Consider the following 26,214-nt stretch of genomic DNA (forward strand, 5'->3'; position numbering starts at 1 on the left):
TTCTTCTAACCTGTTTTAAGATGAATTATTCTACATAATGTATAAAGAATGAAGCAGATATTGCAATTATTAAATGAAGAATTTTCAAAGTAATTCTATTGAAAATATTGGACTTTTTGCTGCAATATTGCTTCTTCAAACTTGTTTTAAGATTAATTCTTTCATTTTCCTTCATTAATTAAATAGTAATTGTAGTTCATGACCTTCATTACTTAAAAAACATTGATGAGAAAACTATGTGATACAATATTCAGAACTCCGAAATAAAATTGAGAAATAGATAGCTTTCGGGATCATTACAATTACAATCTGTGTGTATTTAAATTTCATAAAAACAATACATTACTACAGCAATTCAAATTTAAAAACCAAGATTTAATTTAAAAAAAACCTTATTTAAACTCAGTTATCCAACAACATTTAATTTCTTAGTGGTTGACTGAATTAGATAAGACATTTACAGCTACAATCAAAGCATGAAGTTAACAATCTTATTATTTCTTTAGAATGAATTGCCTATATTACCCGTCGTCCAAGTCGTGTTAAAAGCCCTTCATCATCCAAAGCACTTAAGGAATGCAACTGTTCAAGAGCCATTATCAGAGACTGAAATGAAATAAAGTTTATTATTACTCATTTCGAAAAACAACCAATAAAGTTACAACTTTAATAATATATTTTTGTCAAAATAAAAATAATTAGGTTATTCAGGTTCTTTAGATTTACATCTAAGTAGTTATGTATAAATATATGCCACAAAACAAATATTACAAATGAGAGTTAAATACTTTGTGGTGAGAAATTGTCTGCAAACTTTTCATGGTTTATTGAAATAAGAATGCAATGTACGCAAATTTTTTTATAATTTCTAGAAATAACTTATTTTTATTAATTAGGAAAATATTTTGTTGATCAGAGGTTTGAATTAATCCAGATGAGTAATATTCCATAGTAACCTTTAAGAAATTGGGGGAAAAGTGACTGTGCCTCTTCTTGAGGATAATTTGAAGACAGGTCCTCACAATTTGGATCCTCAGCAAAGGAGTGGCTTACCTGCGCTGACAGCATGACGACTTGAGGTCAAAGTAGAGCACTTTACTGGACAGCAGTTTAACAAGGATTGATATCACACACCCTTGGTCCCTTAGCGGAATGATCAAAGTGGTCACCCACTCATTGCTGCCAATGATGTTAGACTTTGGGTGATTCATGTTTAACAATCAGTCCACAGTGAGACTAATTTAATTTAACATGATAAATTATAATTATGAAAATCACACTAACCAGTTGAATAGAGAAAGATTAAAATTTTATAATCTGATGTTCTGATATTTTATAAATATTTGACCTTCATTTACGGATTCTTAGGCACCTATGCTTTGTATTGGATATGTACAGCATTAGCAAAACTTCTTTTTAAAGAAAAAAAAAAACATAGTAGCATGAATTAAATTATAGCATATTATAGGATGAATTAAAGTTTTGGCACACCATAATTAAAAAATAATAATTGTAATCATTTAATGATAAAATTTTTTTTTAATCATATAAAAATAAATTTGATTTAAGCACAGCACAAAAACTAAATATTAAATGACACATTAACATTGGAGTGTAAGTAGGGTACTCTTTAAAATTCTAATATTATGAAAATAGAATGTACCTCTGGTGGAGGAGCGTCCATAAAGTCAAATGACAGCAGGTCATTTATTCCCATTGCTTTGAGCTGCAGAACAGTGGCTGCGAGATTTGTCCTCTGGATCTCCGGTACTGGAGTGGTCAGCATCTCATCTCTGTACGACCTCTCAGTGTAGAGACGATAACATTTCCCTGGACCTGTCCTTCCTGCACGGCCAGCTCTTTGCTTAGCTTGAGCCTATAACAGATCATTTTCAAAACAAATTTTTTAATTAAAATGACATAGATATTTTAAGAAATTAAATAAAAAATTAAAGATACATACATTATTTTTCTTTTAAAAACTTATAAATTTTAGGTAAACAGCTGAAAAATAATAGTTAAGCTTTACATAGTAATTTTTGCAAGTTATTTATTAACAGCTTGATGTGGCAAAATTAAAGGAAATAAAAAAGTAATGGAATACAGTTTTGGTCTTTGCAAAACATACATTAAAAAAAAAAAAAAAAAAAAAAGAAACTTAGCATAAAATCTACTTAGTTACAATGATAGATTTATTAGGATGTCTATGTTTTTAGCACATACTATAGTAATTTGTAGATTATATTTTTTTGTTGTCAAAGTAAAAGTAACAAGCACTAAATTAGATTTTTCAGCTAGCACATTTCTTCACACTAATATTAGCTTTTTTGAGAATCCATCGCGGGCTACTCTTTTTTCAGGATGCATATTTCGATACTGTTATGTAGGTTTAAAAATTGTTTATGGTAAAATCACATGATATTGGATTTTGAAATCGCGTGAATATATTATTTTAAAATTGCATGAATACGAATTATGATGTACGACTTTTTAAACCACATGAATACGAATCGCAACGAGCAACTTTCAAATTATGTAAATATATATATCGATGTTTGATATTCAAACCGTGTGAATAGGAATCACAATATTAGAGGATCCCAGTGCAGTTTTAAATATTCAAAATGGCGTAAATCTACCAAACCAAAATAATCACGTTTATGTAAGCCTCTCGCAAGCAAGATATAGCAAAAGTTTCAAAATTTAGATTTTAGATAGTGGAATTCTGTGATCATTTTGCTGAATTTTAAGTTTCTGATTAGCGAAAGTCCGAGAACCAGTGGTCTTGAGAAATGCAGAATTTCCCTTGTTTTTAGACCGGGAAGGATACTATAAAAAACTCGGAATTTCGGGATACCTCCAGAATACAATCACCCCTGCTCTACAAAGACAGTGTCTAAATAATGTTTAAAAAAACTGAGAAAAAATTAACAAACATTTTTACAAACCTGTGATATAGGTGTAACAACTAAGGAATCCATTCCTGTTTTAGAGTTATAAACATTCTGTTTCACGAATCCTGGATCAACTACATAATAAATGCCATCTATAGTAAGGGATGTTTCAGCTATATTTGTAGCTATTACAACCTGAAACAAAGATTAAGTTAGCTTTCAGAGAAATCAAGATGACAATTAGGGTATGATTATTATTATTTATTTAATAGTATTTTATTTTATAGCCGTCGTTAAACAGACGACCCAATTTCTTGGGTTTACGACTGCTAAAGTTCAACTCCATAGCCTTGTAATATTGAACCCAATCCAGAAGACAAGGGCTGGATTAAGAAGTGGGAGAAATTTTGCTTTCGTGAAAGACTTTTTGACTAACTTGCATTTGCGTTTCATGGAGAGGAAAACAATGTAAACCTACCATAGATAGCCTGGCAGCAAGAGGACTCAAACCCATGATCTGTTAACCACTGAGGATATTTTATATTAGCACTGTGGTCGGTGAAAGCCGGATGCGGAATTCACATTGATCAGCCATCGCCGGGATCGAACCTGGTTCACCTTATTGGAAGGTGAACGCTCTATCCCCAGAGCCATTGCGGCTCCAATTTCAATTATATTATAAAAAAGCTTATAATTATTAGGCAAGAACTATTTCATTAATTGTTTGGTGGCATTAAAATCATTATCACTTTGACAGTTTATGTCCAATTTTCATGAGAACCATATTTAATGCAAAACAATTTATTTCTGGTTCATGTTTAGTTTATTCACTTTTGGTGAAGCAACTGATTAATAAAAAGTTTTCTATCAGTCAAAATACAATATTAATGAACTAAATTCGTATATTTAACATGTTCAATTAAAAAAAAAAAGTCTTCATGGTAATAAATAGCTTTAAAATTACAGTATTTAAGTAATTTGAATTTTAAATTAAAAAAAAAGAAGAGGCAAATGCAAAATATATAAATAAGATGAAATAAATAAAATAATACATAGTAAAATTAAACTAAAAAATTTCTAATTTAATGAAATAAAAAAAAAAAAGAAGACCTTTCTTGATCCTAGAGGAGCAGGTTCAAAAATGCGAGTCTGCATTTCACTTGGTAAAGCAGAATAAACAGGTAGTATGATCAGTTCTGGTACTTTTGGGCCTAATGACTTCATTCTTTCATATAGAATTTCACAGGCCGTATCGATTTCTTCTTGACCAGTCAAAAAAAGCAAAATATCACCTGATAATAAAAACAAAATTTTGTCAATAATTTTATAATTTAATTTAATAGAATATACAATTAGGGGTCATCTATAAGTGTTATTATTTCTTTTAAATACATTTTACCCCCGTCTTACCTTTTGTCACAAAGCATCACCTTTCTCCTCCTTGTCACAAGTCACACTATATTACTTAAACATATACTAGCAAAATTTTGTTTTTAAACTAACTATAAGTGATAACGTTAAGACGACTAAAAATTGCTGTGAGTCAGAAGCGTTCAGAGTAGCCCTTCCTAGATTATTTCAGTGCAGAGCAATCAGATAGCTAAAATTTTAAATCATAATCAAATTTTATTTAATAAAAACATAATAAAAATTTGATAATCAGATTTCTATATTTTTTTTCCTAATTTTCTTTTTTATTAATTTTAGATTTAAATACTCCTTTCTTAAATTTTTGAGATGCACTATAAATTCGAGCAGCAAATTTTTTTAGTTTCATATTAAATTTTGTTACTTTCAAAAATTAAAAAAAATGTTTTATTATATTATTTTAAATAGGGACCCAATTTTAGGAAAAAAGGCACAAGAAATATGGAAGTTTTGGGGAGAGACTGTAGTTTTAAAAATCTAGCAGAATCACTGGTTGAAAGGAGAACTTAAAAAATACAATTTTATATCTCTGCCCTTAATAGGTAAGTAATAACAGTGGTTGGAAAAACTACATTATTTTTGTAGTTAACTACAACTACAGCTATTTTTTTTTAAATGTAGCGACTACAAACTACTTTGGAAATGTAGTCACTATTTCAATTACTTCTAGAAGACGAGCTTGGTTTGTGAATTTAATTTACCCACATGTTTAAAATCGTTCGGAATAAAAAATTGGCTTATTCAAAAGTGATCAGTCATCAAGAAATATTTATTCAATCTAACATGATCCAGTTTTTTCAACTGTATTAGAATTAATAATATATGTTTCTAAACCAATTACATGTAACTAAAAGACTTGTACTTGATCAACAAAAATTTAAATATCAGCTTTATGGTTACACTATTTAATGGTTTCAGTGAAACAGTTGACCAGAAAATACTAATTAGTTATGGAAATAATTAAAGGAAAAATGAGAAACAAATGTACAACGGTTAATAACACATTAAAACTAATTTTAATTAGAAAATCTGGTGAAGATCAAAGAAAACAGAAAAGTAACATCCAACCACTGCAATTAAAGTTCTTAGAAAATAACTGACTGCAAAAAAAGATTACACAGGTATAGTAATAATAATAATTAAAGAAATGTGTCAAGATTAATTAAACATGTTTGAAATATCAGAGGTACTTGCAGCATCAAGAATCAATATTATTTAATACTTGCCTACTGGTTCAGTTAAATGTATCTGCATAACTGTGATTAAAGAAGCATCCAAATAATCATTTTCTGGTTCTTTAGTATATAAAATTTCCACAGGATATGTACGTCCAGGAATGGTAAATATAGGCTAAAATAATAAATATGTAGTTGAATGTACGAAACAATATCAAAATAAAAAATATTATAATGAGAGAAAATTATCAAACAAAATTATTTTTGATGAGCATTTTACAATCAACTGGTTAAGAATACAAAAAATAATAATAGTAATAAACAGAAAAAATAAATGAAAAAAAAAAAAAAAAAAAAAAAAAAAAACAGGTGAGGCAATTTAATTAAAATTTCTCACTTAACATCAATTTTCAGAATTCACAGTGAAAGTAATAAAGTCAAATTATCAAAAAAAAATAAAAAAAATAAAAAATAAAAAAAATAAAAAAAAAAATAAAAATTTTTTTTTTTTTTTCCTCCGGAATTCTAAACGAAACAAACTAAGTTCTAAACTTCAGTAGAATTATACACAAAACAATTTTTTAAGAATACTAATTTACAGCTGTCAAGTATTTGGCCTTCTTTGCTTCAAAAAGATTACGCAAATTTTTAATCAACTTAAAAAAAGAAAGATTGAAACATCTTTATGGAGCAGATCAAGAAATAAAAAAGTAATTAGTCTTATCAATAATTTTAAAAAAGACTAAAACTTGTAAGAATTTTTAATTTCTTTTTCCCTTTGGAACTTGATATTTCATACTTCTCGCTTGCATAAAGCAAGAACAGAGTAGCTTTAAAAGTGTAAGCATGAGTGAGATAGAAGTCACAACAGTATCTAACAGTGTTTTAAGTTATGTTTGACAGGAAAAAAAGAAACAGATAAAAAGGAAAAACTAGACTAAAAGAGAAAATATCACAAGAGCATTTCAAGGTTATGGAATCCACATTTACTTAGTGAAGGCAAAACCTCTGAGGAAAGAGGTTACTTTAGAGAAAAGGGTTACTTGACACCAAAATCAAAAATACAACAACAATAAAGTTTATTTAAAACAATTCAACGACATTATTTTTAATCAATTCATGCATCATTCTTAATAAATCTTGCAGTTAGATAAAATATATTTTTATATGAAATCAAAACTTATAGAACAGTGCTGCAGTGCATATTAACAGTGCAGCAAAAAAAAAAAAAAAAAAAATCTTTACTTGTAATTTCTGGACTTCTTCTATCTCTCTACACACTATTTAAACTTTATAGGCATACAACATTACAAATTATAAATTAAAAACATGGAATTTAATTACACAGACTGCAATTTTAATAAAAAACTTTTTTAAGAAGATTAAAATGATATTGCTCAACTACCTTAATATGAAATCAAAAGTAATAAACAATCATGTATTTTTAAAACAATAATAAGCAGAGCTGGAAGTCCAAAATATAAAAACTAAGTACAATATTGCCTCCAAACTTAAGAACAATTTAAGGATGTACCGAATCACTAATGTAAGCAATTTGTACAATATCAACGTGGGTTCGCAGATATACAATTGGTAATAGTTTTCGCACTTAAGTGGGGGGAAAAACATTTTAGAAAAATATAATTTTTCTTTTTTTTTTTTGAGTTGCACAAAAATTTATTAATTAATTTATTTTTATACAAAAAAGGAGAGAGAATTGTCTAAATATGGAAAATCATTAAGTAATAGCAGTACAATACGAGGATATGCAGTAGAGTATGATGCAGTGATGAGGAGGGAGTAGAGACATAAGAGCCTTCTATATATTTCTCCCACACCGAATGCTTTATGCCATCAATTTAAAATACTGTATAAATGTAATTTAAACTGACACGAAAAAAACAAAAAACAAATTATACTTACTGCTTCAAAGAAATACTGAGAAAATTTCACAGCATCTAATGTGGCAGATGTAACAATAAGTTTTAGTTCTGGCCTGCGCTTCACAGCCTGTAGATAAATAATAATAAAATAAATAACAAATATTATACAATTTATGCCTATTGGTGATTATGAAAACATTATTAAAAATAACACCATAGCTACAGCAAAAAATCCAGTAGATTTTATGAAATAATATAAACTACATGCTAACTGTTGTATTATATACTAAATATTTTAAATATAAGGAATTTTTTTGTCATCAAAATACAAATATTTAATTAAAAGTAAGTAATATTTACCAGTTATGATCGACATTAAATGAACTTGAAATGCTTTTTCTTATGTTAACTTGTAATTTTTTATAATAATAGATAAGTAATTTATTATTGATAGTTTATTAAAGATATTTTAATTAATTTACAAAGAGAGTTCCAAATAAAAATAAACAGAAAATCTTAAAGAAGAAAGAAAAGCTTTAAACTGAATACTACAATTGAAGCGAGCTTCAATTGTAGTATTCAGTATTTGTATATTCATTATGTAACATTAATTTAAGTATTGAAAAAGTGCAGTAGTGCAAAGGGCATTATGTAACATTAAGTTAAATATTAGAGCATGCTATAAACTGTGAAAAATTCTACTTCAAAAGGGATTTTTTTAGGAAATTTAATTTTAAGGAATTTTCTAAAAATGCATGAAAGCTGGGAGAAATTTGATTAAACCAGTAAACCAAGAGAAAGTGGCAATATCCAGTAGTCTACTGGTAAATCCAGTAGAGTTGGTAGCCCCTGTGGCAGAATTTTTTTGAACTTTCTGCGACAATTGTCTCTAGTACTAATACTTTTCTGAGAGACATTTTTAATAGTAACAAATGTAAATGTTACTAATTTAAAGTCACAGAAGCACTTTCTGTTTGAAAAAAAAGCCTTATAAAATAGAACAGTATATAATTTCTTTAATTATAAATGTAAGAACTTTTTTAATCTACATATAAAAGAATACATATTCTAATATTATTGGTGATATTCTTGTGTTTAAAAAAAAATATTTGCATAGTTAACCTTTTTGAAATTTTTGCCATTATTACTTTTTATAATATCAATCTAATTCTAGCTAAAGCCAGATATTCTCAAAAGAAAGTAGAAAAAAAAAATCATGAGCATTTTTTCTACCTCTATGTGAGAAAAACATTTCTTGAATATAATTCTGCAGGAAGGGGTTGAGAAGTTCTGCAGAAAAAAATATTTCAAAAACTTTTACAGAAAAAAAAACCTAACTTCTAAACCCCAAATAAAAATTTCTTTTTACAAGAGCTCTATAATGTTCTGCGACAATGTCGCCACGATTCTGCCACAGGGTTGGCAGCTATGTAACACAGTCAATATCTTACATTTTTCAATAGACCAAACAGCACATCAGTGTGAATTGTCCTCTCATGAGCTTCGTCCAACATCACAACCGCATAACTTTTCAGGTCAGGGTCAACAAGACACTCTCTCAACAACATACCGTCCGTCATGTACTTGATGACAGTTTCAGGGCTAGTACAATCCTCAAAACGAATGGTGTAACCAACCTAAAAAAGAGATATGAAATGTTATTAAAACATTTTCTAGTTCAGATAACCTGATCAGAAAAAAGACAAAATAATTCTTTAGGTTTTATGACATAAAAAAATGTTGAAAAAAAGTTCTAATAAAACTTTCGTAGAAAATTTATAATTTTTCATTTCTTAATCTAAAAATAAGCACAATTATACATTAAAAACAATTAAAAATGAACTTAATGGTATAAGAGTCAATTTCAATTTATAATCTAAATAAGCATTTTAAATTATCTTAAACTAAATAAGATGCTTTAAATTATTGTTTCGATTATGTTTCTACATTACTATTCCATAAGATGCTTTAAATTATTGTGATTTCTAACACACTATATGCTGCAGTAGTACCAACTTTTGGACTCTTGACAGAGCATGACTGTTTTCGCACGCATCTTTTTCGTTTAAGCATATATAATTCTCATACCAGGAAATGACTGTTTCGTATTTGGATGAGAGTCCTGCACCAACTGCTTTCTTCAATGAGTGAAGAAACATTTGAGAGCAAGAGATCAAATGGCCTAGAGGTCAAATGATGGGATTCGATAAATTAAATTAAAATTATTCTGAATTAAATAAGATTTCCAAAAGGATAGGGAATATTTTGTGCTATGCAGACTAAAGTATCTCTTCTTTGGACAATTTATTGCAGAATAAGGAGAATTAATAAATATTCAATAATATTTAATATAGTATACACTACATTAAAATATTTTTTATAAAACAAAATTATTCAAATCATTATATACGAAAATAAATGACTTAAATTAGGGGTGCACAACCTTTTTCAGTGAAGGGCCACATGCACAGCAGATTGACCAATGAAGGGCCGCATGCCAAAGTGTTTAGACCGACATATTGAAAGCAATTGTTGGTGGTGATTGTTATATAAACATCATTGTTTATATAACACTAAATTCTTTTTGTCGGTTAACCTTGTAATCTCTTTGCAGAAAATACAATACTTTAAAACGTTTAAAATTAGAAAATGCAAAACTGATTACTTAAGAAGGAAAACAGAATTCGAAAATCAGAATCAATTTATCCGAAAAAAATTAGATAAATTGAAATAATTAAAAAACTATGGAAAAATTGAAATTTTTTTTATCACATTACAAAATACAAAAGTCCATTTAAACATAAATTTTAACGTTAATTTTTTTTTCATAGAATTAAATTTCAAATAAATAAATATTCTAGTCATTAATATAAATTCAAGTTAAATACTTTGATTTAAAGAAAGTTTATAGGGTTAAAAATGATTAAAACTAAAACTAAACCCCTTAAGTGGAAAATAAGACTTAGCATTTATTAGGGAATGTACTTTATCTTTCAGACATTTTTATTTTAAATTAATAATAAGAGGCTAAGAGAGGGAAGAAAAAGAAAGAAGAAAACACATTAAATTTTAAGGAACTATATTCCTTAATAATAAAAAACTATTAAGATACTTGTTTACAACTTTTTATGACGAATATATTTTTAACATGACACTTACTATTTACAATTAATACACAATCAATTAACAATCAATAAAATTTACATTACTTTTCGAAACTTATCTTGATTAAATTTTTATACAGTTAAAATTTAATGATATACAAATCATTTCCCAGCATATAATCATAAATGATATAAAATGCTCCAAGAAGATAGAAAATGGTTTAAAAAATTTCTTAATGGTTACACTGTAATTTGCAAAATTTTTGAATATTGTGATAATTTTATATACTTGATCATGTGATATTTTTTGAGCCATTAAATGAAAATGTAATGATTGTATTTAAAGACTACTCTGTAATTTTGAACAGGCCAAATTCATTCTGGAAAACAGTCTTTCGACAAAAGCTGTTGTTGTGGGTAGTATTAAACTTAGAGCAAATAACATAATCAGTTTTGGAATTTGTCCTAGATGGTGTTCTTCCTTTCTGGGTTTTTAAATCGCGGAAATGCAAATAGCGATGTGTTATTTTTTAATTGCTTGAATACGAATTGCCATGTGTGTTTTTTAAATTGCGTAAATAATAAACTCGATGCTTGTTTTTCAAATCGCGTGAATACGAATCGTGTGGCTTTTAAATTGCGAAAGGACTACTCACAACACTTGATTTTTAAAATGCATGAATATGAATCGCGATATATGGTGTTTAAAACGCGTGCGAGAAAAGTAGCAACGGATGATATTTTAAATCCCGTAAATACGAAACGCGATGGATTATTTTTAAATCTCGTTAATGTTAATACGAAATGCGATGCGCAATTTTCAGATAGCGTAAATACAAATTACGATGTATGACTTTTAAATTACATGTGACAACAAAAAGAATAGGTTCGATGTGTGTTGTTAAACTTGCACGTGTTCATGGGACTAAAGAATTATGCCGTTTTTTGAATTATTATTATTATTTTTTTTTTTTGCAAAACGGACCGCGTTTAATATAAACACATCTCGGTTTTTTTTCCTGGGAAGGTGTTGATTTGGCTAAGATACGTAATTACTTTTTAAGTTACAAAAAAAAAATTAAAGCTGAATCGAATTTCACGAGTTGTAATATTGTGTGAAAATATCAGGTATATTCTAAATCACAAATAAAAATGCAGCAATAACGGGAAAGAAGAAAAAACACTTTCGAAAAACCTCTTAAAAAATTCGTGTTAAAATCGGTACAACGCAAATTATAAAATCGGCACAAACAGAGCACGTAAAAAATAATTATTTTAATGCGCGATTCAAAACTCTCTTGCTGTCAAAGTATTAAAAATATCATAATCTTTTTAAATCACGGGGAAAACGTAATAACTACTAAAACAATAACCAAAATACTTCAATATTTTAGATGAAATTGGAGTAAATAAAGTCCAAATTTTATGTAATTTAAATGCGAGATTTGAAATTAAAATGTCCCAATAGTGTATAAAAAATATCGGTACTTTCAAAACCTTGTAGAAATGTGTAGCAATAATTTCTAAAATAACAATTGAAAAATAATTTGATTTGCGATAAAATCGTTACAAATAAGCCATGTCAAAAAATGGTTATCTAAATGAGCGATTCTTTACTCGCGATTCGTAATAATATCATGCTAAAATATCGAAGTTATAAAAACCGGGCTGAAATGTGCAGCAATAACAAGAAAGGATCTTGAAGAAAGGATCTAAAGTCATTTAGATTTTCCATGAAGTTTGCACAAATAAAGCGTTTCATAACTTTCAAAAATCGTTATTTCAGAAACTACTTGAAAATGGGTAGCAATAACTACCTAAAAGTCATTGGAATCGGCACATACGAAAAGCGTCAAAAGGGATAATTAAAATTCGTAAATCGTAATAATGATGTATTAAAAATATTGGGATTTTTAAAACTATGCTGAAATCCGTAGCGTTAACCATCGAAAAACTACATTGATTGAGATTGGGTGCGTCAAAAACTTAAAAGTGTAAATTTAAATTACCGAATTTTTTTTATTATTTTTCAAAAACAAATATTTAATTTTTTTCTTTCATTTTGTTCAGATTGCGGCCGCATTTGGCCCGCGGGCCGCAGGTTGAGCACCCCTAACTTAAATTATCATAAACTAAACAACTAAATTAAATTATTATAATCTAAATTAGATTACTAAAATCAGCATAAACTTAACCAAATAAGTTAAATTGTTATAAGCTATATTAGATTACTTAAATTATCATAAACTAAACCAAATGAATTAAATTAGTATACAGGGTGCATTCTGAAAGTAATGCGCATTTTCTGGCAAAAATAGATTTATTGATCCCATGGGTACAAATGGTTAAAATTCTTCAAAATAGTTCCCTTGTGCATCAATACACTTGCGGAGACGATTCTGCCACGTCTGGAAGGCACTCTGGAAGTCCTCGACAGGAATGCCTCTCAGGAACCCTGTAACATGAGCTTGGATGCTCTCCACCGACTCCCAGTGCTTTTCCTTCAGTTCTCTTTTCAGTCTCGGGAGCAATAAAAAGTCACACGGTTCCAAGTCAGGGCTATAGGCTGGGGCATCAACTCATCAATTCCAGCAATTCTTCACTGCGCAAAACTTGAACACCTTTTTGCTCCTCCGTCAACACCTTCGGCACAGACCTTTTGCATTTGCAAATCCTTCGTCACAATCCCATGTACCACACATTTTGACAAGTTTAGGGTGTTAGCAATTACCTGAATGCTTAACCGACTGTCTGACTTCAAAACTTCACGCACATGCCGGACGTTTTCATCGGGTCGGGCTGTTGTTGGGCGCCCAGAACAAGGCTCGTCGGTGACCTTCCCCCGACCTTCCTTGGAGGACTTGTGCCACCTTCCACACTGAGATCTCGAAATGCATTCCTCCTTAAAGTCGTCTTGAAGCATGTGATGAGTTTCCGTCACATTCTTCCCAAGTCGCACTCAAAACTTTATCGTGTACCTCTGTTCCAGCGAACGAACACTCCATCACGGCGTGACTCTATAGAAAAAAAGATTTTGCGCAAAGACACGTCCTACCGCTCGGAGCGACCTGAGACCAGGCTTGTTTGGAAGGATAAATCCCCCACCACATTTTTTGACCAATCTGAGTGCGCTGCGATCAATTGTCACGTCACAATAAAATCATGCGCATTACTTTCAGAACGCACCCTGTAAATGAACAAATTAATAATAAATAAGTCAAAATAAATTACTTAAATTATCATAAACTAAACAAAGGAATTTTTTTTCTCTCTAAAGGCAGGTACTGAACTTTTGTTCCTCACCTCAGAAAATGCTGAAGTGTTACTCATTTAAAGTTACCCAGTGGGCACCTGTGAACCTAAGTCACGGAGGCGAGCAACAATACCTACATCACAAATACCCATTCATAGGGTGGGTCACATTCACACACAACAGAGGACAACACAAAAAGAAAAACATCCACGCTCAGAGCGGGATTCAAACCCGCAGCCATTGGCTTCACAGTCAGGCACCTGGCCGGCAAACAAATGAATTAAACTATTATAATCTAAATTAGATAGCTTAAATGATTACAAACTTAATTCCTTGATTTAAATTAACATACAGTATTATGATAATTGGGTGTATACATACCTCTTGGCCCAATCGGCAGCCAAATTCTTCAGCGACTCTTTTTGCGACTGACATAGCTGCAACTCTTCTAGGCTGTGTGCAACCTATCTTTCCTCTTGCAGTGAAACCAGCTTCTGATAAATATTGAGTCATCTGGGTCGTTTTTCCAGACCCAGTTTCACCAATGACAATAAGAATTTGATTTTCAGTTACAGCCTATAAAATTTTTGAAATCTTAATTATGAAATTCGAAAAATTATTCACAATTTTAACATAATATTTTATGTATTATATATCGGTTAAATGAAAGCAAATTTTTAAGGAAAAAATATTAAATCAAATGTCACATCATATCATAGTCAGAAAGTTTTAAAATCTTAATTGTTTTGTAATATTATTTAGAATTTAATATAATATTTCATGCATTACATATCAGTTAAATGAAAAGAAATTTTTAAGGAAAATAAAATATGAAATTAAATGTCACATCATACTAGAAAAAAAAGAGACAGACAAAATAACTTTTTTCTCCAAAGTATTTATCAATAACATACACTTGATTAATTAAAATGGACATTTAAAATAATACTCTTTTAAGTTATTATTGAATTTAATTTTTAAAATTTTGCACGTATGTTTTCTCTCACAAAATGACACACAGAAGCTAATTAATATGATTGAAAAAATTATAAGAGGTATAGCTCAAATTTTGGAAAAAGATTAGAGAAAATTTTTAATTTTACAGTTGAACTAATAAATATTTTGCCGAATTAATCCAACCCAAAGGAACCCGATGTTTGAATATTCCAAAACATTTGATAAATATATATTAATTTATTATTCCAGGAAGATTAAATAAGTTCTAATTGAAGAATACACTATAAGGGCACATATTTTAATTAGAACTGAATGATGTAATAAATTTTACATTGAGTTATATAATCTCTTAGACATTGTGATATGGTGACATATATATTGTTTCTTTTTATTTAAAACCACAGAATCAGAAATCGTAAACCAATTTAAAACAAATAAATCTTAAATAAAAGAAACTTTACCTCAATAATATTTCTTAATTATTTTTAAAAATTGAAATGATACTGATGGGTTGATTTAAGACCCTCTATGTAGCTAGGCAACAATAACATAGTATACAATAACAATAGTATACAATAACAATAGTATACAATAACAATAGTATACAATACAATAACATAGTATACAATAACATAGTAACAATAACAATAGTGCAGTAACAGTGGTAATGTAGGCAGGATGCTCAAATGTTATATCCTTAAATCGCAAATGGTTTAAGTTTCTGTGTTTCGCAAGAAACGAAAGCGATTATACTGCCATGAAAATGTATGCGTTAAGTAGATATTTAGTAAGATATAGGCCAAACCTAATTTTAATTTATGAATGCTCACTTTGGTTAATTTGGATAAATTGGAGAAAACAAATAATCAATAGCAGATGGATAAAAACAAAAGTTCTAACAAATGCGTTTAAACTTTCACCGAAAGTTATAAAAACTAAAAAATTTCAACAATAATTACTTTAATCAGGTCATCTTTCAATTTATAGATTGGAAGACTTTGCCTTTGTTCTAGGATGGTGAGCTGAGTTTTCTTTCCATAGGATGCTTTAGAGCCCCCTGTGATATGTTTCTTCCATTCTGGCAAATCTTGAGTCGACAATCCGATACCCCTCATATTTGCTGCCAGTGTACGCCCTTCAGCTATAAATTACATAAAAAAAATTCATACTCAAAATAAATAACATTTTTCTTTATAGTTGCTGCTAGTGTACAATGCACTAAATGAAAAAGTGAAAACCCGAAATAATTTTTATCTAATGATCGAAATTTCATGTACTTGGACTATTCAAGAGCCTAAATATGCGTTAATAAATTAGAACAGACGACATTTTAAGATACAAAATCAGTCGAAAAATGTACTTTCTCTGAACAATAAACATACCCCCCCCCCCCAATGGATTTTGAATCGCGACTTTCAAAATATTAAGAGTTTTTGCACACTGTGAAATACGGTCCAAATAGTTTGGTCAGAAGAGTTGTTGATAGTCGGAACCCTAAATGTTAAATTTATTTTTTGAGTATTAAGCCATATCTTGGGAACTTTTCAACCCTTTCATGCTATCACTGAGGCCAGGAGCGTCTGTCCAGGGCCAAAGGGTTTTGTTAAGACTAAATCCATGAAATCACTGAAATATGAATATGTTTTTTAATGATGCACTGTAAAGAAGATAAAGGACACATATTGTACGTATTTTTTACTTACTTAAGTTTTTCTTGTTTAAATACATTTTCAAACGATTTCTGGTACAGTAGAGAACGATTTATCCGGTATCCAGATAACTGGGAAACCAGAAAACCGGGAAGAATTTTGCTTGCTTTTCCTGCTATTTTAAAGTACTACTTAAAGTAGAGTAGAGGGAAAGGAGGGAATACTTCTCCTCACTTGCCCAGAGGAACTTCAATTCTTCCCCTGACCTTGAAGATCATTAGATCCGGAGGGGGCAGGGAAGGGACAAATGTTTTATTTTCTCCTGTGTTTATTTTCTTTTTCTGATAAGCTGTCGTCAATCAAACTTAAAGGAGTGGCAAGCTGATTTAGTTTTCTCTTTGATTTACGAGGGGGTGGAGAAAATGCATTGCACAGGCATAGCAATGAATGTTTGAGTTAAGGAACTTGAAACATCTGGCTAAGATTATTGATTTTAAAGGTGAAATGTGAGATTTATTTTAAATCATCCACTTCAGTTACTCAGTTTTGTTATTTATTATGGTGAATTGTTTTATTATTTCAGATAATGCATTATTTAATCAGCAGTTATCTATTTGACATCAATTAACAAAACAATATTTTTTTGTTGAATAAATTCTGATTTCTTAGAAATGCGATATCATTAGCAAGTTTTTCTTGATGTGCAATCACATCTGCTTTCCTTAAAAATAGTCTTTTAATAAAATAAAATAAATAAAAGGAGAAGATTGTTTATTAATTTAAGCATGTAATTATTTGTTAATAAAAGCAGGCGATTATTTCATAAAGAAGATAGTATTTTTATTTTTTTTTTTAAATTTTGATTCTGTTTTTCTGATTTCACTGCGCTTTTTTTCTTTTAGGATAAATTTTGTACTCAATAAATTAATCCTTTTTATTCATAAATTTTATTATAAAGTTTTTTTTCTTAATTCCGTTTATCTTATAATATCCTGTCTCTTCAAGGTTTTAATACTTATGTTAGTGCCTTTTTTAAACATCGTTTCCGTTCCATAATTTTCAAGTGTTGTTTTTATTTAGATTAATAAGTTTTCTTTTCATCCTCCCCCCCAGTATAAGTAGGTATGAAATATATTGCATTTTCTAATTATTGGTTTTGTTTTATATTAGTTAATTTTGGGATTTTAATTATCAAAAAATAAATATGCAAATTTTGTATTTTTTAAACCTGTTTTTCTTGTCTAAATTTGCAAATGTTTTTATCCTTTTAAATGTTATTTTTCTACCATTTTTTTCAAATTTAGGAGATCTTTTCGTTTTTTTCCCTATTTTTAAATATGTTTAACTTTTTCCTTGTAATTTGGGTTAGATAAAACATCGAATAATGGCACTTTTGGCCGATCCAGAAAACCGGGAAATTCAGACATCCGGGATAGCGATGGTCCCGAGCATCCCGGTTAATTGGTTCTCTACTGTATTTTGAGTTGAAATAAAAATTTTGACGTTTTAACATTGTAACTGTACAGAAAAATTTACAAGCCCTAACTATCAATTGTAAATCACAACCGTGACTCGTAAGCTCACACTGTAGTGATTTTATTGTATAACCAGTAGTATTTTTATTTTATAAATTATATGACCGGAAGGGGTAGGTTTGCAACAGTGCTTGAACAAAATAAGATACAGTCAGCAGAATGAATAGTTCAATGAATGTATATGTAAAAAAAAGGAAAGTAATGAATAAATAATGAGGAAGAATGAATCATCAGGAATACCATCAGGTAAAGGATCAATCCAATGTTTGTTCAATCCAGCAGGAATGGAGTCCATCTCAGCCTCTCTTTGTTGTTGTTTCTGCTCTCTCCGTTCTTTTGCAAGGGCTGATTGCATCATGGCTGCTTGTGCTAATGATCCATCAGGATTCTATAATTAAATTATTCATCAAATGGATCTTTCTTTTACTACAACAATTAAGCCACCATATAGCATTTTGTAATTTTTGTTTTACATTTTTCTTTTTTGATCCTTTAATAAAATACAATTTTATTTTATTTAATTATATGTTTTTTTTTTAATCCATGGATTATTTAGGTCTTATGGAATTTACTTTTTAACAATAAAATTATCTCTTCAAAAAGTATTCGTCCTAATGAAATAAATACTATTTAGCTTCATAATAATTTTAGCAATAAATAACTTCAACTAAATGATTTGTCAAATTGAGGTTCCTTTTACATATTAACATACCTACCCATTTCATTATTTTTGTTTTACATTTCCCTTTTCTTGAGTCTTTAAAAAAATATAATTTTACTTTATTCAATTATCATTGGATTATTTCTGTTTTATTAAATTTACTTTTAAACAGCCAAATTTGAACATCAAAAAGTATACTTCCTAATTAATTAAATACTATTTAGTTTCATAATAATTCTCTAATTAGTAACATATAAATAAAATAATAGGAGGTGTGGAATTATTTTTTAACTTTTAAAACTAGAATTAAAAAATAGTTTGTTTTTTAATTCAGTTTTTTTCTATATGCTCTTAACATAAATTAATAATTGAAAATTCAGTACACAAGGGAAAAAATTGAATATTGTGAAATTAAATACTGTAACAAGCCTACATAATATTTTTTTTTTTTTTTTGAATGCAACAAAACTTACTTTCATAATTCTAACTGGGCTAAGATCTTGCATGTTTGCTCGACCATGACCAGATAGGAAAGGGGGTTCGTCTTCCACTAATTCAATTTCTATGTCCTCATCTAAAAGTTTAAAAAAAGGACAATTAAATTAAAATTTAAAAAAAAATTGCCATACAAAAAAGTAAAAAACTACTTCAAAATATTATAAATTAATAATCTTAAATACTTAATTGCAGTTTTCATCACAATAATGTTGAACTTTTAAATCTATGCAAAATGTAAAAGTGAGATAATATTATTAAAATTTATTTGCTACATTAAAAACAGAGAAAAGAATCTCACCATCGTCATCCTCCTTGGGTAACAATCCGGTAGAATCGTCAAAATCTGGCAATTCGGATATGTCAACACAATTGGCAGCCAGCATCTACAGAAATTAAGATGCATGTTACAGTATGGCAAGTTATATAAAATGAATTATTTTCTTATAAAATTGATTATAATACAGGGTCATTCTAAAGTCGTGAGACGAACTTGGAGGGGATGTACGGCACATCATGAGGATCAAGAGTAGCACAGAAACCTATGACCGGAAATGTCATATTGCATCCAAATAGAAGCATAAATAGCTGTTTTATAGTATTTTAATGATTTGGTAAGCTTGTTAAATTAGTCGCCACATCATTAAATTACGATTAAGAATCTAATACTGACCCAATTTAAATGCAATGTTCAACAATAGTTATTAGGAAACATTAAATTAAGATAATTTAGATAAATAAAATTCCTCTTCAGCATAACAGTTATCATATACACTTCAAGTTCATACTGCCAAGTGGTGTACTATGAAAATTTCCAGTCATGGGTTCCCATGCAATTCTAAATCTTTAAGATGTGCAGTGCCTTACTTTACCTCCAAGTTTGTCCTGTGATTTCAGAGTCACCCTGCATAACATTTTGCATTGTAGGAAAGAAAAATTTAAACTTAAAGTAAAGAAACTTAAATTACTTTTTAAGAATAACAGTTTGTATGCAAAAACAAATAAATAAATAAAATAAATTGAAATATCTTCTATTTTGTTGCGTTTACTTGAAGGAAAAAGATAGATACGAACGAAATAAAAAAACAACTGATTTGCTAAATTTTTTTAAGATAACAAATAAAAAAAATTAATACTTACAACATCTGTCATTGTTTATGAAACTGATAACATAATCATTTTATGCAAAGGTAAGATATTATCAATCACTAATGGAATAATATTACACATTATTTCAAAAATAAAATGTAACATAATTCTTATCATACTTAGATTTAATATAATTATTTAATCTGTGTTTTGATTTTTTCAAACCAACTATGGATAATAAACGACAGGTTAAAAAAAAATGGCGAGCTTGGGGAAATATCATGATAGAAAACGTTTTCAAATTGCACATGAAAGCACTTTTGAAGGGAAAAAAAACCCACAATATTTATGCAGGTAATAAGATGTATCAGCTTTTCAATGGGTCAATAAAATGAGAACCAAACATACTTGGGAATTAAACACTGGGGGTTTCACGTTCGCCTGACCACTCAACCGGAACATCTGCGCTTGAACTTCAAAGCACAAAGACAAGAAAACTGGGATAGGCACAGTAGACCTTGGATCCTCTCATGAGCATTTGAGCCACTACATCAATGTTTCTTAAAGGTCAAGTGCCACTGCCCGGTATACATTTAAGTGGTACTATGAAAACTGTCATTCATGGGGTATACATATATATATATAGAATACAATGTAATACACAAAGAGTGCCAAAACTCCTCACCTGCCTTCAGCACTTCATACCTGAAGGTATGTCGAAGTGCAAGTTTTAGTTTTCACAACAAGGTGAACAGCAAAAGCTGTAGGCCAATGCTTTAAGTATGCTTATTGTTCTATTTTTTCAATTTCATTTCCTACATCGCTTAGAGTTTTTGCTCATTGCCACATTGTAAAAACAAAATTTTGTACTTCTAGTATTCGATATGCAGTGCTCAAGGCTGCTGATGAGTTTATAAGTACTATTTACTTATCATATTGTAATCTACATTTTACTTAGTTAGAAATTGATTACATACAATATTTTTTTAATAATTCTTCGATTATATATAAGTTTGATAATATGTAATTCTGAAAGCTAAGATTCAATTGAGAAGATACATTAAATAAAATTACCTGTTTAATTTCCCATCTTTCAGGAGATGATATTCTTTGGACATGTTTCCTTGTGTCCACATCACTATCGTCCACTTTGGGTATGAGATTAAAACTGGACGGTCTGTCTGGATTTCTCAACAAGTCTTGCGTAGATCTGCGAGTAGACTCAGGAATAGAAACTTTAGGATTCAAATCCTTTCCAGAATCTTGATCAACATCCTAATATGGAATAAAAAAATTACTTCACTTTTCCATAATATTTTTAGCAAGTCCTTCAACATTTGAGGATTTTGCAAATTATGTACTAAAGAAACCCAAATAGAATTTCGATAAAACATTTAACAGAACGGAAAAAATGGACCTTTCATATATCTCTATATAAATTCTTTATATATAGAGGTAAAAATAGTCTTTTACTTCGAATTTATAAAAATATTAATAAATTACCTTTCTATCACTAAGAAAAAAGATTTTCGAAACTAAGAAAATTGGATAGTAGTTGAAGGGTAAGCAATAGCAATTAAACCAGCAACTTCATAAAAACAAATAAGCAGCTTGATATTTATGGTTAAAATATACAAACTAATAATAAAAAGAAATAACTAGGAATTCATTAGAAGGCATTCTAATAATCCTAAGAGCCTAAATAAATAATAAACAGGAATATGAAATGTTTAAATAAAATAAAAGTAATAATATTTGAGTAGACAAATTACCTTCATAGATAAACTAGTTTTTTGTCCAGTGAAAGATAAAACTTTGACCTTCACTCTTTGTCCTTTCTGGACAACATCCCCAACACTTGTAACACGGCCTTCTCTGCGAAGCTGTGAAAAATAAATGATATTTATCTTTAACATAAAAAATAGCTGTTATTAAAGTGTCAGATTTATAATCTGATCAATAAATAAATTTTCAAATGAAAAAAAAAAATTCTACCCGACAAAAGATCAATCCTTTATCTTAAACAACTCAAAAAACATTATTTTCACTCTGAATTTTATATTAAACATACACATAAAAATTCAAAACAGATTTCTGCCGTACAGTTCATAGATTTCATATTAAGTACTATACAATAAATGATGTAAACATAATTAAGTAGAAACAAAACTTAAAATTAATAACCACATACAGAGCAACTAGTCAAAACATTAATTAAAATATACAAATATCAAAGCATTAAAAAAAGCATTCCATTTTAATTTGCAATCTACTAGATTTCAAAAGTTTTTTAAATAAAGAAATTATTTCAAAATATTTTTTAATCAAGTTGCAAACATGGAGGTGAGTATGTTTCAGAATAACTTTGTGAAAAATTAGATAATTTTTGGGAATTGTAATCATTTGTAAGATAAACGTGTTCTACATTTACAAAACAATTGCAGAATTAATGATTAAAATTCATCATGAAAGTGAAAGTTTTCCAAACAAAACTAATAAGCTACGTATTTTGTCTTCTTTTTTTTGTCATAATTTATAAAATTAAATTTTATAACATAATAGGAAATTACTTGGGAAAATTAATTCATACATACAATTACAAAACTCATTTGAATATTGTTTCATAAATAAACTTTTTCTGTGATAAACATAAAAAAAAAAAAAAAATTATGAAAAATTCTTAAATTACTGACTAATGTAAAGTATTTTAACAATTTTAAACAGCATTGTATTCGAAAATATTAAAATTCTTAATTCCAGATAGTTAATAATTTCAAAGGCTTTAAACAAGAAAACAACAGAACTTAGTTAAATTACTAATAATAAAACTAATAGAAATACCAATTTTGCTTTTATAAAATACAATAAACTTGATAACATGTATATAAGTTTCAATTTATGTGAAAAAAATTTGTTTGCAGATCATGAGTAAATATTGTTTTCTTGACACACACTGAGTATACATAACTTAATTCAAACAAAATAAAAATTGTTATAAGTGCTAATTTAAAGTGTAAGTTAAAAAAATTATATAACTTGCAAATATTGCAGCTATCTTAACTTTTTTGCACTCAATTTTATATATTGCTATTCATAGTACATTATAGAAAGAAAAAAAATGCTATTCAATCTATAAAACAATAATTTAAAATAGTGCTTCAAAAAGCATGTAGTAAAAAGAAAATTTATAGAAGTAACTATCAAGTAATATCAAAACGTTTAGAGGTGGGATTGTTTTTAAGTACATAAATAGATTAATAAATAAAATTTAAAGCAAACCACATTAGATTACAAATATGAATAAGTGATTTTTTCGAGGAGGGGAAAACCCAATTGATAGGATGCTCGACTCGTGTTCGTGAGAACCTTAGTTTGTATCCCGCTGGCTGAAGACACCACGTGTATCAAATGGTGAATGGTACACATAAATCTGTCAGGGTCACAAAGCCCTCTAAGTTCCCATAACAAATCAATATATTTGGGGTACTGAATGGGAGATTGATCGTTTTTCAGGTCAGGACAAAAATTACATTCTGTGGGTGAATGAATGGGTCTGCCTTGTAAAACAGCCTGTGAAGTGTGTGCGTGTGGATGAAATTGTATTTCTGGTTATGGATGCCGCCACTGAAAAACAAGAAATGCACTCCATGTCTCAACTTGGCTTCCCAAGCAAGCTTCCTGGCATTGGTAAGCAACAACAGAAATTTTAAAAAAGAAAATAATAATGAACTCTTATTAAGTATAAAAAAGCATTTATTCTAAAGCATAATTTTGCAATGTTCTTAATTTTCTCAAAAAGTAAGATAATTACTTGAGATATGTGTACCAATCCCTCCCAGCGTTTCCTGAGTCCTTCCAACTGTACAAAACAACCAAACTGCATTATGTTTGTAATTTTGCCATTATAGATCTGCAATAAATAAATTCTATAAATAATGTAACAATAAAAAGTAACTACAATTTATTTTTTTACAAATATTATTAATCAATAAAGAAAAAAAAAGCCATTACACAATTTTTTAAATACTAGTCAAGCGTTAATGAACACATCCATGATCCAATTCAATAACAGTTTTTTTTTATGTATTTATAAACAATATTTATGGAATATAATTAAAAATTGAAAACTAAAAGACAATTTAAACTGATCAATCAATTCCATAAATGTTTAAAATAGTTAATTTCATACAACAGAAACTACTATGGCTGACGAAAGTCATGATTTGGTTATAAAAAAGAATATTTGATTCCAATTAGAATTTTTCTTTTTACTTAAATTTTTTCTACATTAATTAACTAAAGAATCTGTTAAAATGCATTCATAATGCTTAATATTTAAAAACAATATTATAGCTAAAACAGTTAATACTTCAAAGTAAAATAGTTAAAATTATTCACACCTGCCAAATTTAGTTTTTACTGAAAAAGATTTTCTCAAGTGGTAGTATATTATGAAAATTGAAGTGTTGTGGGCAGAAATATTTTTTTAATTTTGTCAGAAACTAATCACACCATCTTCTGATTATCATATCTTTATATCTATGTTTAATTTGTTCACATAAATTGGTGGTATAAATTATTTTAAATTAAATTTATCAATTGAAAATATGAAGAAAAAAATCATAAAATTTTCAACCACTTTAAAATGTAAAAAGAAAATTTACAAATTTTTATTTTTGATGGTCTCTAATAATGGTTTTCTTCAACATAAAGAATATGGATAAAAATCAGTGCCTTCCAAAAGTGGTCGTAAATAAAGGAGGTCTTTCATCGAGGTTTCACTGAATTTAATTTAAATTATTATTATTATTTTTTTGAATTTCAGTTTCTTTAAATTTGTGATTTTTCTTTAAAAAACATCAGTTGATTTAAATTAATAACAAAAAAAATCAGTAAACTCAGAAAATATTTCCCACTTACTTTCAGAAAAAAAAATTCCCTGACTTTTCCAGGTATACCATGCACATTTCAATGAAAATTCGTGACCACATTTTCATCAAAAAACTTTTATTCTTTTACGTGAAATATTAGATTTTCTGGGTAAAAAAATGGATGGGAACATTTCAATTTGACTAAAATGGGAAATTTTTACAACAAGTAATAGTAATAAATGGTTGAATTATTTAACTCGAATCTCAATAACTGATTACTGTTATTAACAATTTTAAGACTGGTTATTTTCCAGGTATGATATAGGAATATTCCAGGTTTTTTTTTTTTTTTTGAAATTGCAACTTTCCCTTGCTATTCCCAGATTTTTGGAGTTAAAATAAAATTCCCCGACAATTCCAGGTTTTCCCTGACCTGTGGGAACCCTGATATTCTTATACTAATGAATAATACCTCTCCAACAACTGGTTCTAAAGGTAGCTGAGGTGGCTTATCACGTTCAGATTTTTTATCATAGGAAGGATGCTTAGTTTTCTTTTCAAAGTAAGGTGAGGAAGATCTTGACCGCGATCTAGACCATTTCTTTTTTCTGTCTTCTTTTCTAGGAGAACGTGATCTTGATCTTGACCACTTTCTCTTTCTGTTATCCTTCCTAGGAGAACGTGATCTTGATCTTGACCACTTTCTCTTTCTGTCTTCCTTTCTCGGGGAACGTGATCTTGACCGCTTGTACTTCTTTTTAGAATGAGATGGTGACACAGAGCGTGATCTTGAATATCTCCTATCATCATAGCGATCACGAGAATGTCTTCTAAAACAAATCAACAAAAAACGGAGTAAATAAGCATAGTTATTTTTTTCACCATAAACTGAAGTAACAAAATGAATTAACTCCATAGTTATTGAGTGTGTTTAATAAAATAAGTTTCAATATTATCAACATATAACATAATTAACCTTCAATAATTGTACTTAACCTTACAATTTTTTAGTGCAATCAATTCACACAGTTGTGAATGAATTTCAATGACAATTTTTCATATTTCATATAAATATAACATCTGTGCATTTTGTTTTTCAAAATATTTTTCGAGACATTGTTTGACATATTTCAAGTGTCTGTGTGTTTGATTGCATGTTTTTACAATTTTTATTAATTGTCTCAGGAATTTACTTAATAGTAGTTATATAATTTGGTGAC

The 26,214-nt window shown here is 28.7% G+C and overlaps 1 protein-coding gene across 1 annotated transcript in view; it reads right to left on the minus strand.

Annotated features, from left to right (window-relative positions):
* Positions 1 to 26,214, minus strand: part of pea (ATP-dependent RNA helicase pea) — a 48,267-nt gene that overhangs the window by 6,255 nt on the left and 15,798 nt on the right. The window contains exons 6-21 of the mRNA XM_071186115.2: positions 25,467 to 25,824; positions 23,935 to 24,033; positions 21,896 to 22,006; positions 21,198 to 21,398; positions 19,336 to 19,420; positions 19,013 to 19,113; positions 18,119 to 18,266; positions 15,654 to 15,835; positions 14,119 to 14,313; positions 8,832 to 9,017; positions 7,421 to 7,507; positions 5,549 to 5,672; positions 4,005 to 4,186; positions 2,949 to 3,089; positions 1,664 to 1,876; positions 526 to 606 (exon numbers count right to left, since the gene is read on the minus strand). Of these exons, the coding sequence (XP_071042216.1) occupies positions 526 to 606; positions 1,664 to 1,876; positions 2,949 to 3,089; positions 4,005 to 4,186; positions 5,549 to 5,672; positions 7,421 to 7,507; positions 8,832 to 9,017; positions 14,119 to 14,313; positions 15,654 to 15,835; positions 18,119 to 18,266; positions 19,013 to 19,113; positions 19,336 to 19,420; positions 21,198 to 21,398; positions 21,896 to 22,006; positions 23,935 to 24,033; positions 25,467 to 25,824 (2,494 nt within the window). The remainder of the gene's footprint in view (positions 1 to 525; positions 607 to 1,663; positions 1,877 to 2,948; positions 3,090 to 4,004; positions 4,187 to 5,548; positions 5,673 to 7,420; positions 7,508 to 8,831; positions 9,018 to 14,118; positions 14,314 to 15,653; positions 15,836 to 18,118; positions 18,267 to 19,012; positions 19,114 to 19,335; positions 19,421 to 21,197; positions 21,399 to 21,895; positions 22,007 to 23,934; positions 24,034 to 25,466; positions 25,825 to 26,214) is intronic.

This window comes from Parasteatoda tepidariorum, chromosome 9 (genome assembly GCF_982258835.1).
Source record: "Parasteatoda tepidariorum strain Cologne lab strain chromosome 9, Ptep-v5.0, whole genome shotgun sequence".
Classification (NCBI taxonomy): domain Eukaryota; kingdom Metazoa; phylum Arthropoda; class Arachnida; order Araneae; family Theridiidae; genus Parasteatoda; species Parasteatoda tepidariorum.